General features: G+C 42.2%; 1 protein-coding gene across 3 annotated transcripts in view; it reads right to left on the bottom strand.

Moving 5' to 3' along the window:
- The window catches only part of SPTBN4 (spectrin beta, non-erythrocytic 4), a 1,591,326-nt gene that overhangs the window by 601,026 nt on the left and 971,741 nt on the right, over positions 1-18,559 (bottom strand). For all 3 annotated transcript variants that reach the window (XM_069644494.1, XM_069644495.1, XM_069644496.1), the window contains one exon: positions 581-783. In XM_069644494.1, the coding sequence (XP_069500595.1) occupies positions 581-783 (203 nt within the window). The remainder of the gene's footprint in view (positions 1-580; positions 784-18,559) is intronic.

Raw genomic sequence — 18,559 nt, 5'->3', positions numbered from 1 at the left:
TTAATTATTTATTTTTTAATACTTGATTCAATTGAAATTAAAACAATTTTTACAAGTCTTATTCCAGGAAATGGACAGTTCCTTTTTGATAGACAGCTAAATTCCTGAGCAGTGTTTCTTTAGCTTAGCTTCTATCTCTGTGTTAGTGGAATGTTAATGTTAGTTAAGAAATGTAATTAAAGTTAATGTGGGGAAATATATAGATATCTGTGTTTTTTTATTCGTATAGATCAACAACCCACATACATTTGGAAATAAACACCTGAGATGTATAACAATATCCAGCACAAAGAACCAGCACCATCAGAAAAGAAACTCTGGATTATGCATTGTTCCATCACCCCTCACACTGCCCTCACATTTCTCCCTCCTTCCACAATTCGTTTTTCAAATGAAGGTCATCTGCAATGGTCACTATTGTAAAGAAGTAGTAGTTAGCATTTATAGATTAAATGTTGACTCTAAAACATATGTTGTCAGATATCATTGCAATAACATGTTCAACGAATACAAAATGTGCTTTTAAAAAATTAAAAATAAAATGAAGGCTATACAGTAAAAAGAGGTAAATGTGAGTTACCTCTTCTTAATCATTTTGATCCTCTCCAGGACTCTGTCGGAGTAGACGTTGCCCAACCGGATAAGGCTATCCCCGGCTTCTATCGCCAAGTTCACTTTCTGCTTATTCAGCTCCATGGTGGTGAGGACATTCTTGTGCTTTTTGATGGCAGCTTCTACCGTCTCCACCGTGTTAGGCAGTTCAACGTGAGCCAAAGTAGATTCCTGAAAAAGTGTTTTGAAATGTTACATATCCTTCAGGGGTGCCCCACCTGCACACTTATGTATCAAGGAGAAAGGAAGGTTGAAATTAAGCCTTTCGCTGACCACACAAATATGGGGGCACAGGGAGGCAGCCTGCTAGACTGTGTGGGCACTGGGCTTGGGAATGGCGTTTACTGTAGGTAATACATGGCAACTCACGGTGATCTGGTGTCAGTCATTTTTCAGTTCCATCATTTGTTGGAATGTCAACAGCAGCACATCTTTAGCTCCTTTACTCAACTCACAAGTAACTCTTGCTCTATGCATTTCTAAGAATCTACTTCCCATGTGAAATTACAGTTTTGTATTGGATGGTGGCACCTTTAGTTGAATCAATATCAACAGCCCCAAATGCTTTGAAACTCCTGCATGGGACAGCCCTTTATGGCTTCCTCTCCAACTTCTGCCACAGGATTGGCAGTGTGAAGAATGTCTCTCTTGGGAAGGCAAAAACAATCATGTGCTTGCATTGTGGATACAGTATGCAAATTAAACATAGGTTTGTAGAACAGAGCAAAGGTTCAATGGCCAACTTAAGAGGTGACAGGTGTCCCTTAGTAGCCCTCATTTCAGTTGGTGCTGTGGGGTTTCAGCTGTCAGAATAGAAGGTAAGCATCTGTATGTGGGTGCCCCATGCTTGGCTTTCACTCAGGTTCACTGTGAGCCTGAAGAGCATGGGGAGCCACATGTTACTGGTAATTGTGCTCTTAGGTTGCTGCAAGGTGTTAGATACCAATAAGCCCTGGGGCTTGAACTAACTTATGCAGGACCCTCTGGAAAAGGCAAGAAGACAATTTCACAGTGAGTCTGAAGAAAGTTGAACAAGTCAGTACATTTCCAGAGAGCCAGAGATTCAATTTTCCATGTGTCAGGTGACAATCCTTAACTCCCTTATAGACCCATTTTCTGGCAAAGGAAACCAATTTTCACCTTTCCCTGCATAGAGCCTTGGGTATGCAGCATTCAACATCTTAAAGCCACTTTGTGCTCTTGCCCCAGACACTTCACACTCCAACCTTTGCGCACATGTCTGAGGAGTGATGGCCAGGCCAGAGCCTGTGTTCTGGTGGCATAGCATAATCCAGTCAGGCACCTCACCCCAAGGCAACATCAGTGCCTCACCACCAACAATGAGTAGTCACAAGAGCAGTGTTGAATAAACGGGGGAACACACAGTAATTGAGCAAATGCTGGTGTACAATGTGGTTTGGGCTATTTAGCTTCCACGCTTAGGAGCATTTTTGACAATGATGACTAATAATGTAGCAGAACCGTTGTTGGTATTGTAAGACGGCAATCGAGCAATCTGTCTTCTGGTACAAACATTGGTCTGGGATATGGCTTGTTCAGTTATTTGAAGCAGAATGATGTGATGTCCCATTTTATTTTTTTAGAGTAGCTATTATTCAACACAAGGAAAATTGTTTGATACAGCGCCCCAAGTCAATGGACATCCAATTGGTGGGATGGTCTTCGGATGTACTGTGAACAAACCACAGATTGGTATGAGGTTTGTTCTGTTCCAAATATTTACCTATAGATAAAGAAGGCTAGGTCAAAAGAAGGAAAAAACAGAAAGGTTCATAAACAAGCCTTTCAAGAACCACAAAAGGAGTTTCTTATGGTAGGACTATTTTTGTTAGTCATGTCAGTGTATGTCTTTCTACAACATATGCTTTAATCATGGTCCATGCATTGTCAGGTGAGAGCTAAACACAGCAATATTTGAGAGCTCCATTTGGAAATTCATTGACACAAGTAAGGTAAGGTAAATTAATTAAGATAACCATACTAAATTTTGATGTGTACTACATTGGGCCATCATGTAAGATAATAATTGCAAATGAAATATTTATTGTTTCTCAATTATAGAATGTGTCAGAAACTAATGAAAATTATGAACTGATACTGCTACCGATGAAGGGATATATTCCAGAAACGTGCTAAGCTCACCTTGAATCATTTCTTTTGCTTGTGGCTTTATTGAATGGTTTTCATTTATTTAAAATCTATTGAAATTCTCTACTTAATTGTTATGTATTGTCCTCAAAGTATTCGTAACATTTCTAAACTTCCTTAACTATTGGTTGGTTATTTTAACATTGGATAGTGTGCAAGGGATGGGGCTGTCCGCTACTTAAGGACACTTTTTTTCTGTGTATGTTCTAGTTGCAACATCTGTGCCATAGTTGATTTTTGTCTCCCCTGACCTTTATTTACTATTTAAATCAAACAATATTCTTGAATTTCCACCACTTTCAGTTTACAAAAGCTGTGCATTGGTAGATATTTTGTCTGTTACTAGTATGAGTATTATCAAATTGCTTTGACTGTATAATTGAGTGACCTTAGAATCGACCATGTCACAAGCCAGGTATGACTTACATTCCAAGTTTAATGTGCCACCAGGCTTACTAAGGTACATAAGTATTATAATTTGTATAAGAGATGCAGAAAGTTTAAAGGACATCTCTGCCTGCCATCACATTGGGCCTCATTCCCAGTGTGGCGGCCACACTACAAGTCTGCCTGCAAGGGCTGTTGTGCCCGGCAGGGTCAGACCTGCCAGGCACAACTGCCCCTGCAGTTAGACTTTTTACAGAAGCACCGTCACAGTTAGCAACGCTGCTGGTGCTTCCGTCTCCCCACTCTCATGGAGTCCTATGGGATTCCACGGGAATGTGGAGTTACTGAATCTGAGGCCAGACTTCCCGCGCTGACGGGACGTGTAAGGTCCCGGTGGCACCAGGAAGTCAGGCGGCGGATTCAGTGTTTCTGAGTCAGCGGCAACCCGTCGGTGGCAACAGCTGGTTACCGCCAACCTCGGAATGAGGCCCATTGTGTTCCAGTAGCTGTCAGGAATGTACATGATCTTTGAACTTGTCTGTGCCAGAGAAGGGCTGGCGCTGATGGTGTTGGGAGAGTAGGACACATCCCTGGCATTTTTCTTGGCACCCCTGTTACTTCCTCTATGACCCCCTGGCCTAATGGCCCTCACAATTAGATGTCGAAAAGTGATTTTGTGATCAATGAAATAAATCATTTTGGTTTTGAAGTGTGCACAGTCCCATTAACTTTTCCAAAATTAAGACTGCATGCATAGTGGGAGCCCCCATCACAAGAAATCTTTTCCGGACTGTGAACATTATGTTCCTTTCATAAGGAAAGTAAACATGTTCCACATTACCAATTGCCATACCATCTGTGGGAATGTTATTGTTTTGGGAGCTGCAGTTGTTTGTAAAGTGTGTGCATGTGTTTGTGGGTGTGCACGTGTGTCTGCATATGGCATCTCATTCTTTTGCAGTTTGCTTATGTCTTATGTGACACTCTTCTTTGGAGACTGTGAATACAGCTCAATACAGTGGTGGCCTGCCACTATGGGTGGGCGGGCATGCCCCCCCTGCCTGAGTGGCAGGCAGCAACTTCACCTAAGTGACAGGCAGCACAATCCTCTGTGTGCTTTATTTCCACAGGGGATTGTGCGGCCTGCCTCTCAGCTGGGGCATGTCCCTCACTATGCTTTTTTCTTTTTTTGCGAGACCAAAGGTCTTTGCAACAAACATAGCAGTGAATGATGGGAGGTGGCGGGGCATTGGAACAGTGGCCCCGCCGGCTCTCATTATTATGCCAGCAGCATATACACGCTGCTTTACAGGAGAGAATGGCTCTCCTGTCAGTCAACGTATTCACATTGTGAAGACCCGCAGGTAGCGTGTCTGTCTCGAGAGGAGGGGAGGGCCATCTGGACTTCCTGTGGCTGCACGGATGTGTGTGGATGAATGCAGGCAAGGTAGGTGTATTTATTTTTAATTGAATGCCTATGTATGCATGCATGTATGGATTGTATGCATGTATATATGCATGTTGGTGTTTTTTCTGTATGCATGGTGTGTGAATGTATTGGTGAAAGTGTTTGCGTGCATTGCGTGTGTGTATGCCAGCCTCCACCCCCAAATGTATGAGCCCCACTCAGCGGGGCCTCTGCATTTATGGGTGGGAGCTGCTTTGGGCATGGCCTTCTTTTTTGTTTTACCTTTGATGCACCCAGCACTGTGCACCCAGGGTAAAGCAAAAATTGTAAGTGACGTGTTATTGCATGGACAGGCTGGCCGGTAGGCAGCCAGCCTCTCCACATAATCACACTTATCTTTGCTTTACCCATGATGCACGGTTCCTGTGCATCAATGGTAAAGTAAGCATGATTTGTCTAGACTGGCCCACATTAAATGTTGAAAATACCAAAATAGTCACACAAGCTAACATGTTGGACCTCCTGCACTCAAATTGAGTGACTAACTCTTCTCTTAGAATATTGCACATGTTCTCTCAGATTGTACAAATTGATTTGATGTATTAAACCTTATTCAAATAAAACCTGGAGTGAACCTGATTCCTTTAAATGTATGCTACATTAACTGTCGGCCAGTCTATCCACCTAATAACACTTGTCTTTGCTTTACAATAGATGCACATACAGTTAGAGTGCATCAGGGGTAAAGTAAACATGGCAAGTGTTATTAACTGGACAGACTGTCCTAAATTGTACATAGGCCAGTGTAGCCACATAATAACACTTGACTTTGCTTCACCCTTGATGCACAGCTGCTGTGCATCAAGGGATAAGCAAACATGGCACATGTTATTACCTGGTTAGACTGTCCTACATTGGATTTGGACCAGTCTAGCCACATAATAACACTTGTCTTTGTTTTACCCTTGATGCACAGTGCATGTGTGCATCAAGGGTAAAGCAAACATGACAAGTGTTGTCACTGTGGCCCACATCCAATGTGGGCCTGTCTAGCCATGTATTTTTTAACACCTATCGTGTTTTTGCTTTACCCTTGATGTACAATAACCATGCTTCATGGGTAAAGCACACATGATAAGTGTTATTACTTGGTACACTGGCCTATCTTGGTATAGGCAGCATGGATATGCGTTCGTTCTGTAGCATGGCATTTCTTTATGGGCTGGGAGTCCTTATATGGTAATATTGGCATATATTGGTGCAGCATGCATGGGCATGTATGGGCACCGCCAGCATGAACATAATTTACATACTTACACATGTTGTGGGCAAAACCATAATGAAAATGCATTGGAAAATGGTCCTGTGCACTCTTAGTAACTTGCATCTATAGGGGTTTTTCATGTGCTACCACAGAAAATGTATTACAAACTGTGTGACTTCTCATCACATTTTTCACATAAGGTTCTGTAAAATTTACGTTTTTAACCAATTATTTGAAAGAAATTCTTAGGGGGAGAACCCCCATAAATCCTATGCCTGGTCGCTCATGCGTATTAGGTACATGCATGTACACCCCTTCAGTTAAAAACTTCACCAGCCACCACTGGCTCAGTGATTAATGTGTTTGCCTCTAGTTATTATGTTAGTTCCACATCCTGTTATAGGTTTTAATCATAGCATGGATGGCACAGCCTTTCATCCTTCCGATGTTGATAAAGTGAGTGCTCTTTTTAATTTGGCTAACATCAAGATAAAAGATATATAATTTAAAGAGGTATAATATGGAAAATAATGTTTAAGCAAGCACTATTAGAAAATATGAGAGTTAATAATACTTGTTTTACCCAGGCCTTAGAGGTCAGTCCTATTGCTCATGAGGAGTGGGTATCTCATATAAATAAGTGTTGTTGGGTTCGAGGAGCCTGCATGCCTAGTGATAAGGATTCCCTGGAGGAAGCCTCAAACTTGCAGTCTCAGGTAGAGGCTGCAGACTTGGTGGCGACAATTAAGAAGATGAAGCCTTCATGGGCTATGCGTCCTGATGGGCTTTCCATCATTGTATTGAAGAAGGATCCTGCTATGTGGGCTAAGCTCTTGAAAACTCAGTTTCTGCACGTTTGCAGAACAGGTGTTATCCCACATTCTTGACACAAATCAATCTTAATCCCTGTGTACAATCAAGGCCCCCGCACCAATCCAAGCTGCTACCGACTCCTTGCGATGCTAGATTGTAGCTCAAAACTCTTTGCTGGCATTTTGCTTGATGTGCTTGTTCGATGGTCAGATGAAAATCATCTTCTAAGTATGCATCATTTTGGCTTTCGAAAGGGGTTTGGTACTAAGTACGCCTTATGGGTACTTAACAAGTACATTTCTGATGCCTACAGGTACCCTGATACCCCTTTATATGTGTGCTTTGTTGACTTCACCTCAGCTGTCGATACAATTAATCGCAGGAAACTATGGGAGAAACTTGCAAAGCTGGGTATTGATCCCTGCCTGTTGCATTTCATCAATCAACTTCACCATAAAACAACGGTGGTTATCACAGGATGGCAGTTTATCTCAGTCCATCGAGAAAAATGTGGGCCTAAAGCAAGGCTGTGTTCTGGCCCCACTATTACATAATCTATACATGGCTGATTTGGATAAGGCCATGAAAGCAGCCCACAATCATCCACCGCGATATGAGCAAGGAGTAGCAAATACCCTCACATATGCAGATGACATTGTGATTCGTGACAGAACTCCTATTGGCCTACAACACTCCCCGAATGCTCTACAGATGTATGCAGAGGAAAATTACCTTAGGAGAAATCTAGCAAAAACAAAGATAATGGTATTTGGTAGGAAATTACAGGGGAGAACGAAGTTCTATTGGCATCCGGGGCCAGACAAACTGGAATTAACAGACAAATATAGGTACCTGTTGCAACAGGTAAAGGCATCCCGACTCATACATACATATATGAATATGATGCCATTAAACCAAAGGTGTGGGACAAATGGTTAGCTATCAAGAAGGTAATTGATATGTGGGGAGAGGGCGCTCACTGGAGGCAAAAGTAATAGCTTACAGAACAGCAATTGTGCCAGGGATCTTGTATGCCCTGGAGACCTTCCCCAGGAGAGCAATAACATGGCTACTAAAACTGGAAGGAAAATTTCAGAGGTCCCTATTGGGCTTGCCTGCCACAGTACCAGTGGAGATGAAAAGACTGGAATTAGGCTGTCAGTCGCTTGTCTCAATCTGGATGGTGGCAGCTGGCAAATTATGGGTTACCATAAGATTTGGCGGAGACGGGCACCCTTTGCTGTTGAACGCTAGCGCGGCCCATGCAGAACCACCCCCCCGCAGTGTATGCCTCAAGGAACTGGAGAGCACGGTGAAAGCGCACTGCCTTGAGACATCTCTATCATGCCTTTCTGAGCATGATAGGATCCTGACTCTCGCGTCCTTAGAGGGAAGCAGTAAATATGCATACTACGCCCAATAAGTGGGCTTCTCCCAGGGCCCAAAACAGTATTTAATGAAGTGGCGTCTCTCTGTTTTGATTTATTTCTTCCTACAGCTGCGCTTTGACATCTTGCCAGTTTTTGGTGTCAGGGGAGCCTGGCTGGGCTTCCCGTTAGGGAAATTAAAACTGCACGACATATCTTGACATCCTGCCCTGAACTGAGCGCCAGCTATGACAAGGCATATGACAAGTTTAAATTGCGCAAGAGCAATCAATTCTGGAGTATGCTTTTTGCAGCTGAGTTGTATGTGATGGTTTGTGCTGCGCACCATGTCTGGCTCAGGGCAAGAACTATGCTGGAGTTAAAGGGCTGACTCTTGTGCCCCCCCCCCCCACCTACAAAGTCCCCAAACTAGTTTAATCTGTGATGTAGAAATATGATTGTGTGCTAGACATTGTATTGAGGTTTTTTAAAGGAACAAATGGGGTAAAGTTATTTTACTGCTCAAGGAGCATTTAATGTACCATATGTTTACTGACCTGATTTTGAGAAATGACACTAATAATGTGTCTGTACAGGTGGTCTTTTAAAATTGGAATGTATGAAGTCTAAACTGTTTTATAAATGAAAAAAGAAAATTTCTCAGACAAATAGCATCAAAAGTTGTTTATAAATGTAAGCACTTAAATAAAAAAAATTATGACAAATGAATAATGGAGAATTCAATTTTTTCATGTAGAACATGAAGAAGAAATGTCAGCAAGTTTAAAAATAAAAAATATATTAGGGCTCTTGAGCCCCAAGACATCATGTTATAGTAATTTAATTTCAACTAATCATGCCCTGCCCATTTGCATTACTAGAAGGGACCCAGTTCACTACAGACCATAGTGCAGAAAGCCAGTACTCTGGAGTGGAGAGCAGCAAATAGGTGAATAGCAGAGGGTTTGTGTGGCAGGGGTCTGCAATGTCTCCTCCAGACAGTATACGATGGACAGGTGCAGGTTACTCCCGTTGATCTTTGAACAGTCAACTGCCGTGCCGCCTCCTGATCAAGATCCCTCCTTGAGGTGAAGCATGTGACAGCAGTGAGGTTGAAAGATGAAAGTGACACACTGTTCACTTGACTTGTAGTAAGCATGAGGCTTGTGTGCTGGCCTAGACTTCCTCCCATGTTTAATTATATTCAAAATAAAGATAAGCTATGGTTAACTCCTCACTCGCTTCCAGGGGCGGCCTTTTGAACTGCTGTGCTGGTACTAGCCTAGACGAGCAAGGAGTGAGGGTTTGAAAATCAATCAACCCTCTAGCTAAAGAGGAAGCAAAGCACCAGGAGGAGGGTCCAGTGATACGCCCCTTCACATCTCTTTTCTTAAAATAGAAGCCTCATTTAACAGAAAAAGAGCTTTCATCCTCTTAAAGGAGAAGGCAATAAACCTGTCATACATAGAATTCTGAAATTTTCACATTGAGGGTCAGTCACATCGATTGCACCATTGTTTGCGGAAACGGGAATATAGCTTATATATCATGAGACTTAGAAACCAAATTACATTTTGGCCCAAGATAAAAGAGTGTAATACCCCTGCTGGCAAATCATCTGCAAACAGGCTGGAAAAACAACAAAAGCTGGTAGCGAGAGAAGGTGGACGATGGAAAGAACAGATCAAGAAGATTGCATTTCAATATTATGGCCTATTAGAGGAGAGACAAGGAGGAAATATGTAGTTGTTTCCCAAAGCCTGGCTAAGAGAGCATTTTCTGGGTCCCATATTATCATTTCCTTTGTAGTGGAAAAGGCGTACATATCTTTGACAAGGGACCCTGTGCCTGGTGCACAACCAAGACAAATAATTTCCAAACTTTTAAATTTAAGAAACCATTAAATTTGTATGCATTTCGCGAGGGAGAAAGGTAGGATTTTGGTTGGGTCAGAAGAGGCAAGACTAGTGAAGAGAACTAGTATATCATTCAAAAGTGAAAAGGGGAGGATATTATAGAAGCAGGTCAAAAATACACTGGCCCGGTAAAGGGTGGAGTGGAATAGAAACACGTACTTCCTTGGAGACCTGACTGAAGTGAACGACCTGCTGGATTCTCTAGGGAAGGGGTCTGCAACCTTTGCCACTCCAGGTGTTTTTGACTAAAACTCCCACTTGCCGAGATCCCAAACTGCCTCCAGGAGGCTTCACAAGTGTCTCACCATGAGCAACATGCAACTTACCTCTACAAAAACAAAAATGCTCATGTTTGGTTCTCCCAATCTGATCAAGCTACTGTTCAGTTGGCCAGATTCTCTAAGACCCCCACTGATCCCAGCTCAATCACTAAAGCACCTTGGTATAACCCTTGACACTGGGATGTCATGCATCCTGCAAACTGACAAAATCATTTGAAAAGACAATTTCATATTGCCTCATGCCCAATCTGTTCCCTAAGTAAGTATGAAAGCTTCTATAAGTCAGGTTGTTAAGAACCTTAGAGGCAGCAAACTACAGCTACAGTTTGTACTGAGGAATGATCTATGTTTCAAGGTTGTTTAGTTATTATTTTGATGGTGAATACCTTTTACAACATTCCCATGCAGTGACTCTTGAACTTCACTGATGTCTGGAACCAATGAAAACAATTAACCATGCCCACATGCCCGCATCTGGAGACACTTTAAGTGTTATTTCCCCTTTTCTGGTGGGCAATTAGGTACAGATTGACCACTTTTCAGAACGACAACTAACATGTTTCTCTGCATTGTTTGGTGGTTAGGTATATTCAGCGACTTTTATGAGCCAATATGATCTAAGCACTTCAGAAATCAATTATTAAGTGTGGCTACTTTCTATTCTTTATCATATAACAAAAAACCTTTTTAAGCACAGAGAAAATCTAATTGTACGTTAAACACGTGTTTACTTAGCAGTGGTTTTCCATTCTTTATAGACAGAGGCAGCATGGCGTGAGGAAAATATCCCCATACAATTATTGGGAGATTGTTGAAACTAGGAAGGAGGGAACATCCCACGGCCCTTCTGCAGAGCGCAGAACACACCTTAAAGACAATTGCATAATAGTAGGTTATCTCCCCTAGTAGATTTCGGCATAGTGTAAAAAATGCCATATAACTGCAACACGATCAAACTTGCTTGTGTGTTTGATTTTATTAATTCAATGTTTTAGACTGTGAATCAATTTGAAGTCCTTCTTATCCTCATTGATTAGGAGGTGAGGGCTACTTTTGCACATTAGACTTTTAGAATTGGGGATGTACCTTTGCACTTTTTTTCGCACACTGCACTTTGTATATTTATTGTGTATTCTTGATATTTGTGTTACGTTTACAACCATTTATTGTCTGGCTAAAGCCAGCAGATGCGGCTACAAAACTAAACATTATTTAGATAAACTGCATTATTCTCGTTTCAGTTAGACCTTCATTCCAATCCTGTTTTGTGATTCTAGATATATTAGCCTCTGGAATTAGAGTTTATGGGCATGCCTACCTTGTGTGTGTTGCTTTACCTTTTACAACATGGCAGAGTTTACTCCATTGGAAAGGGTGTTTTCTGCTGTGGCACTTGCTGCTTTTTGTTTATTGTGAGGTGTTCCACCTCCATGATCTCTCAAGAAAGATCATTTATGATAAAGATTCCCAGTAGTTTTCAGAGTTTTGTGGAGCTTCATACAAGGCTTTTTACATACAAAAAGCCTTCTCCTCTGGTTATAATATTCAAACGTATAGCTAGAGAGAGTTTTCAGAAATGTGAGCCAGACAACTTTGGGAAGATGTTTCAAAAGATGTAATTTTATTAACTCAAAAGGTTGGCTAAGCCCCTCACTATCCCTACCCTGACGAGGATTTCCCTGCCTAAAATAAACTAAAGGAAACACTCTAACACAAGGCTTCTTTCCCTCACACTCGTACAAACTGTAAGGAAGTCAGGGTATCAACGGTAAGACAGACACAAGTTACCACAGTTCAAGGGCGTTTATTGAACTTTAAAAAGGGTATTATAAAGGCCTATCTAATCCTAAATCTACACATGGGAGAAAACTACGATCATTAAATAATAATAGTGCAGTCCTAGTGGTGTCTTGTCAAAATAAAAAGGCCTATACTAATAAACCTATTGCCAATCCTTACCTCTAAATACAAATAGCGTGTGGGATAATGTTTATGAAAAAGAAAGAGGTGTTAAAAAATAATATGTCAGGATGTTTAGGCCGTTGGCCTCCCTTCCCCACGTTTTCGGTACGGGACAAGGCGGTTCACTCGAGTTTAGCATAGTCTCTGGCTTCCTTAGCATGAGGATACAGTTTGATCATTAGCATCAGGACCATCTGTATGCAAGTCTCTTTGCTTCTCAAAGTCTCTTCATTCAGAGGGTCTGATGCAACCAAAAAAATTACAAGTTCTTTTCCTCTTTGGATTTTCACAAGTATTCACTTTAGGTAATTCACTATTCACCCGGATCCCCCTGAGTTGGTCTCAGATCTCTTAAGTACAATATTCGTTCTCTTTGGATCCCCTCATCCTGGTTCAGATCCCTTTTGCACAAAGTTCATAGGATATTCTTTTCGAGTGACTCGCGGTCCACCCCGGATTCCCCTCAGCCGGGCACAGATCCCTTTTTAACACAATTAGGGCCTCATTATGACTATGGAGGCAGCCATGCCCTTAATAAGGGCATGGCTGCCTCCATACCGGGTTCCAGTACCGGGTTCCTCCAATGAGGATTTACCGAACTATTTCAACCATGGAGGACCCGGTAAGTCCTCATTGGAAAAACCCATCCCCATTCCCATTTGAGCCCCGATAGGGCTCAATGGGAATGGGGAGGGAGCTAATAATGGGCCCGTTAATAACGGGCCTGTTATTAGCTCCCTGGTCCCCTCGCGGGACCAGGGAGTCCTTACCAGGCGTCATTACCGGGTCCCGCAAGGGAACCCTGTAATCGGGCATCCTGTAATGAAGGGTGCCGTTCCCGTACCGGCACCCTTCATTACGGGAGCGCCATGGCCGTAATGAGGCCCTTAGTCTCCCTCAGCCGGGTTAGGACCAATTTCAATTCACATCAAGTATCAAAGACTTTCAAATGTGCACAGGGTTTGGCTTAACCCATCGCAGGACCACTTTGATTTTACAATTCCTTCCCTTTAACATTTGTCACCTTTTGGCTGGATATCTAACAGAGCCTTTCGAATCAGCACCCATGTGGTGGTGCCAGACCACTCTGTTTACGGTATCGAATCTTAGCTTCAAAGTTCAGTCATTCATCGGCTGCTTTAATTATATTGGCATTGCTTGCCACATATGTTTCATGCACTGTTCTCTTCAATTTCCTTTATACAATGTTGCTGCTTGCAACCTTGGTTTCCACACAGACCGGGCTGGTATCAGTTTCCCCAACTCACCGGCTGTGCTGACTTCACTGGTGTTGTTTTATTGTAGGAGCCAAGGACATGCCACAGTGGCAAACAATTCTGCCCGCCTTGACTATCAACGTCGGAGAGCCCCGGGTAGCTCCCACACACAATGCAGGATTCTTCAGCTTTCATTCCAGGTCTTATGTTTATGCAAAACCACCATGAATGGTCTGGTTTTGTGACCAATACTATAGGGGTGGACAGAGGGCTCGTAGAGGGTTCGATGATATTCGCTCTTAACATTTTGTTTACTTCCTCAACCGCTATCTGTTTATGGGCTTCGGGGAATCTATATGGTTTCAGATGGACCACTTTTCCTTTGGGTGTTCTAATATAGTGTTAGGTGCCTTTCACTCTTCCTGGTTTCTCCGAGCATACATGGTGAAATGCTATAACTAAATCCTTTAAATCTTCTTGTTATTGATCAGATAGCTCTTGGGGAATTAATTCAAAGTTATCTATTTCTTCTGGTATCAAACAAGATAGTATTGTGGCATTGGCAGCTAAAGGATTTTCCTTCCACTCTGTTAAGAGATTTATCTGGTATAGATGGGTCTTTTGTTTTCGGTCAGGTTGGGCTACCTTATAAGTACAGTTTCCTGTTTGTTCCAATATTTCATATGGCTTGTGCCACTTAGAGACAAGTTTGTTTTCCGAAGTAGGCAAGAGGACCAATACTTTTTTTCCTAAGGAACACGATATTAAACTTACTTTTTGTCATAAGTGGACTTTTGTTGTGCTTGGACTTTTTCCATATGAGTATAAACTAGATTTCGAACCAGTTTCATATGCTCTCGCAATCGGGTAGCAGTTTGCGAAAATGGAATGGGTACCTCTTCTCTTTCTTCCGAGGTTTCACGCAGCATATCCAGGACAGCTCTAGGTTCTCTGCCATAGAGGAGTTCAAAAGGTGAGAATCCAGTGGATGCCTGAGGGGGAAATAGTGCCCAGGGATCACATGGTCACATGGTGCCAGTCCTTCTCATCCTTATCTACCAACTTTCTCAGGATCATTTTAAGAGTTGTGTTAAATCTTTCTACCAATCCGTCTATTTGGGGATGGTAAACTGAAGTTCTTAAGGTGGTGATATGGAGCAGCTCCTTGATTTCACCCATGAGCTTGCTCATGAAATTGGATCTTTGATTCGTCAGGATTTCCTTAGGAAAACCAACTCTGGAGAAATATGGTAATAGGTGTTTTAAAATCTGCTGGGCGATGTTATTCCACATAGGAAATGCCTCAGGGTATCTGGTCTCATAATCGACAATCACAAGTACATATTTGATACCAAGTCTAGAGGTTTCCAGTGGTCCAATGATATCCATCACAATCCCTGACAAAGAGACTTCTAATATTGGTAAAGTAGGCAAGGGAATGTGAGTACTGGTTTTCTGACATATTTCACATGTCTGAACAACGTTTTTCATATCAGCATGGATACCTGGCCAGTAAAACATCCCACTGATATGTGCCTGGGTATAAGATTGCCCTAATTGTCCCCCTTGTCAGATGAGAATGTGCAATTTCTAGTACGATCTTCCGATGGGTTTTGGGGATTACTACTGAGTTTTACTTAGGCCATCTGGGGATATTTCCTTTCTATAAACTAATCCTTGTTTTAGAAAGAAAAAAGGATTCCCTTTTCTACTCCCTCCTCTTTGGAATTGCTTGTAAGAAAGACAAGAAAGCGAAGGGCTGTATCATTTCACTGAGTGAAGGCTAGATTGGGAAAGATGGTAAGCTCTTCTTCCCTTTTTCACTTCATTCGTAGAAGGTTCATCAGCGTCCCCAAAACCTAAGTTACCTCTCTCCATATCTTCCGGTTCACTCTCTCTAAAAATGAGCAAATATAGCCTTTTAAATAATTCCCTGTGCAATTATGTCCCCATGATGTACTTCAAATGGAATTTCACCATGGTTCTTTTGAATGAGCATCACATGGTGCCAGACCACTCTGTTTACAGTATCGAATCTTAGCTTCAAAGTTCAGCGACTCCTCTGCTGCTTTAATTATATTTGCATCGCTTGCTACATACGCTTCATGCACTGTTCTCTTCAATTTCCTTTATACAATGTTGCAGCTTGTAACCTTGGTTTCCACACAGACTGGGCTGGTATCAGCTCCCCAACTCACCGGCTGTGCTAACTTCACTGGTGTTGCTCTGTTGTAGGAGCCAAGGACAGTACCACAGTGGCAAACAATTCTCCCCACCTTGACTATCAATGCGGGAGAGCCCCGGTTACCTCGGACACACAATGCAGGATTCTTCAGCTTTGATTCCAGGCCTTACGTTTCCTATTATCGAAGGATCCTGAGAGTTATGGTCTTTCAGTGAAAAGGTCAAGGGCACTTCCCTGCCTGCAATACTCCTCAGTCTTGCCGTCTTTTGCCTTGCATTAAACTGCCATCTTGGAATTGCTGCTTCCTTGTGTGATTTGCCTCGCTCAGAGTGTGCTCTTGTTTTCCGTCTTTTATACGTGTGAGGGAGTGTGATGGAAGTCAGGTGTGTGTAGTGACCAGTAATTGCTTGACCCTGCCTGACCTTTGTATTTGGACATGTCAAGTATATGGCTCAGGTGTTAATCCGTTTTCCCTCACCATGGGTTGTCCGTGAGAAAGTGTTCACATCGTAAAAGGGAGAGGTTGAGTCCCTAAGTATATACCTGGCAGGGAAGGGGATACCACTTCTCGCCATCTGGTGTCCCACTATAACTCCCCGAAGACCCCTCATCCAGGTGATCCTCCCACACTGGTCCACCCACATGAACTGGATCCAAAAGCGATGGCCATGTCCTGGCCACCTGGATAACAGATCTCTGGGGACTAGCGGGTGAAACACTGTCAGGTTTCTCACAATACAACAACTCAAAAAAGGTAATACATTGCAGACCAAATATAACACACATAAGATTTAGATTCACAATCTGATAACTGTCTCTCCTTATAATCTGAGTGGATTGTCCTTCCCCAGATTTAAGCAGGATTCTATTCAACTGTTCCAAAAGTTTAAGGAAATACTGTCTTGTAAAAAGGTTTCAAATCAGTTCTTTTGTTTCCAACTTGAAAACAAAAGTTCCAATACAGTTCTGTTTGTTTCAACTTGAATTCAATCAACAGTTCAACAGTTCAACAATGTTTCTCCTCTTTCCACTTGTGACAAAGAGCTCAAAGTAACTTCCTCTCATAAACCAAGAATACTTCCATAGTTCATTAGAATCAATAACATTTTCGCTGTTAGGATATTTCGGCAACAGTTTACAAAACACTTGTTTTAACAATGGTAGCTGATTCTGCAGCAGTTCACACACTTGCTTAAGTACTATTATTTTGTCAGGATTATTCTGTAACAACTCAAAAAAACACCTTGTGATTTGTCACTTCTTCAAGTTTTTTAACCACACTACAGTACTTCAATGACTTCTACCTGGTCGACTCACCTGTCAGGACTACTGCTTTGGTATACTCTCCTGCCAGAACAGAATAAACTACTACAAAGTCCTCTGACCTGGTGTACTCTACTAAGTGAAAGTACTTCTATGGTAAAGGTTAGCTTCCAACAAATTATCAATGTCTCTTGCTTCACAACATCAAGTTTAAGAATGTCTAGTGCTGTTTCTTACACACTTGTGATTGCCACAAACAATGCAGGTTATGCTCCACTCCTTCTAAATATCTTCTGTCAGAAGGGTAGCCTTCCTGCCACTCTTGTATCCCCACTTTCGCATTAACCAAATACTGACAATGATTCTGTCTCTCATTCTTATATTTCTTTGGCGTGGGTAATGTGGGTTTAAACCCGTTCCTCTTATGGCCTTCTTTATATGTGGACAATATGCTAAATAAACATTTGGGTTCTCACGTACCCCATCTTGGCTTTGGCACTGGTTGTTATTTTTAACTTGCTTTCTTATAGTTCTCTTTTGGCTTTGCTAATAGCTGTTTGTATTGATTTCTCAAATGATTGGCCCCTCTTGTTGCTGGCCTTTAATCTGGCCCACATATATACAATCACACATGTAGTGGGAAATGGTTGGCTAGAAAGCAGGTGCCCCCCTGCCTTCCCCAGAAAAAAAACGGAATTTCAAAATCGGAAAGAACACATTTGAAACTGCACTTTAAAATCTCCTGGAAATGCAGCTGGCACAAAGAATAGTTAGTTTCTCTACACAAGTAGGGACAGAGGAGGCATTAGCTTGCACAATTAGTGTATCTTTTTAAATAGAATAGACTAGGTGGCAGGTAAGCGTATACCAAGGATGAGGACTCACAACACTAGTAGGGCAGTAAATATATAGGTAGGGATGAGGTTGCAGTGTACCTATGTAGAAATGTTGTGCCAGGCATGCACCAGGTTCGTGGTAGGCAGCAAATAAATACAGAGCAAATGTTTTCTGCAGAATAAACATAACGTGCCATGTTAAAATTGCACCAGCAGAGAATTCAGCTTGCTGCTTTAAGAAAAACCCAGGTGAGCATGCTTGAACAAATCAGGGAAAATCCTGTAGCCGGCTAGATGGTGGCTACCCAAAGGAATGTCAAGGCTGAGCCTTTGCAGGGAGTGTACATGACGGAATAAGATATTATTGTGTTCAGTCAGCTGTCAGATAAATCAAGTTGCAAAGACACAGCAAACCGCTTCAAGTTTATGGGATGAACTGGGCATCCCAGGAAATCAGACGGAGTTGGCAGATTAATGCATCCTGCAACCGGCTAGGCATGAAGGGAGGACACAAGAAGCAGCTAAAGAAAAAAGAAACGTAATGCTGTGATTAATCTTAGCAGGGTAAGAGCAGGATGACTCACACAAATAATTATTAATAAATCTGTCAAGAGCAGGATGGTGATCACGGATTGCGAACAAGGCCTTGAGCCTCTGAGACTCATGGCATGGGAGGTAAACATGGGCTATTTGGTTTAATTAAAATAAGGCAATACACTTCTCTCTCTCTCTCTCATCCACGCAAACATGTCAGCATACAGCCAGTTCATGTGACCGTCTGTTAAACTGATGAGCTCATGTCCTTTTTTCACTGCAGACGTAGTTCACGGCCTACTAACAATCAAATTTGATGGGTAACACACTGTTTTATGGGAAGGT

The sequence above is a fragment of the Ambystoma mexicanum genome, chromosome 2p, assembly GCF_040938575.1.
Source record: "Ambystoma mexicanum isolate Mex_15411 chromosome 2p, UKY_AmexF1_1, whole genome shotgun sequence".
Taxonomy (NCBI): domain Eukaryota; kingdom Metazoa; phylum Chordata; class Amphibia; order Caudata; family Ambystomatidae; genus Ambystoma; species Ambystoma mexicanum.
The sequence above is the reverse complement of the archived record's forward strand: the minus strand, read 5'-3'. Positions and strand labels throughout refer to the sequence as shown.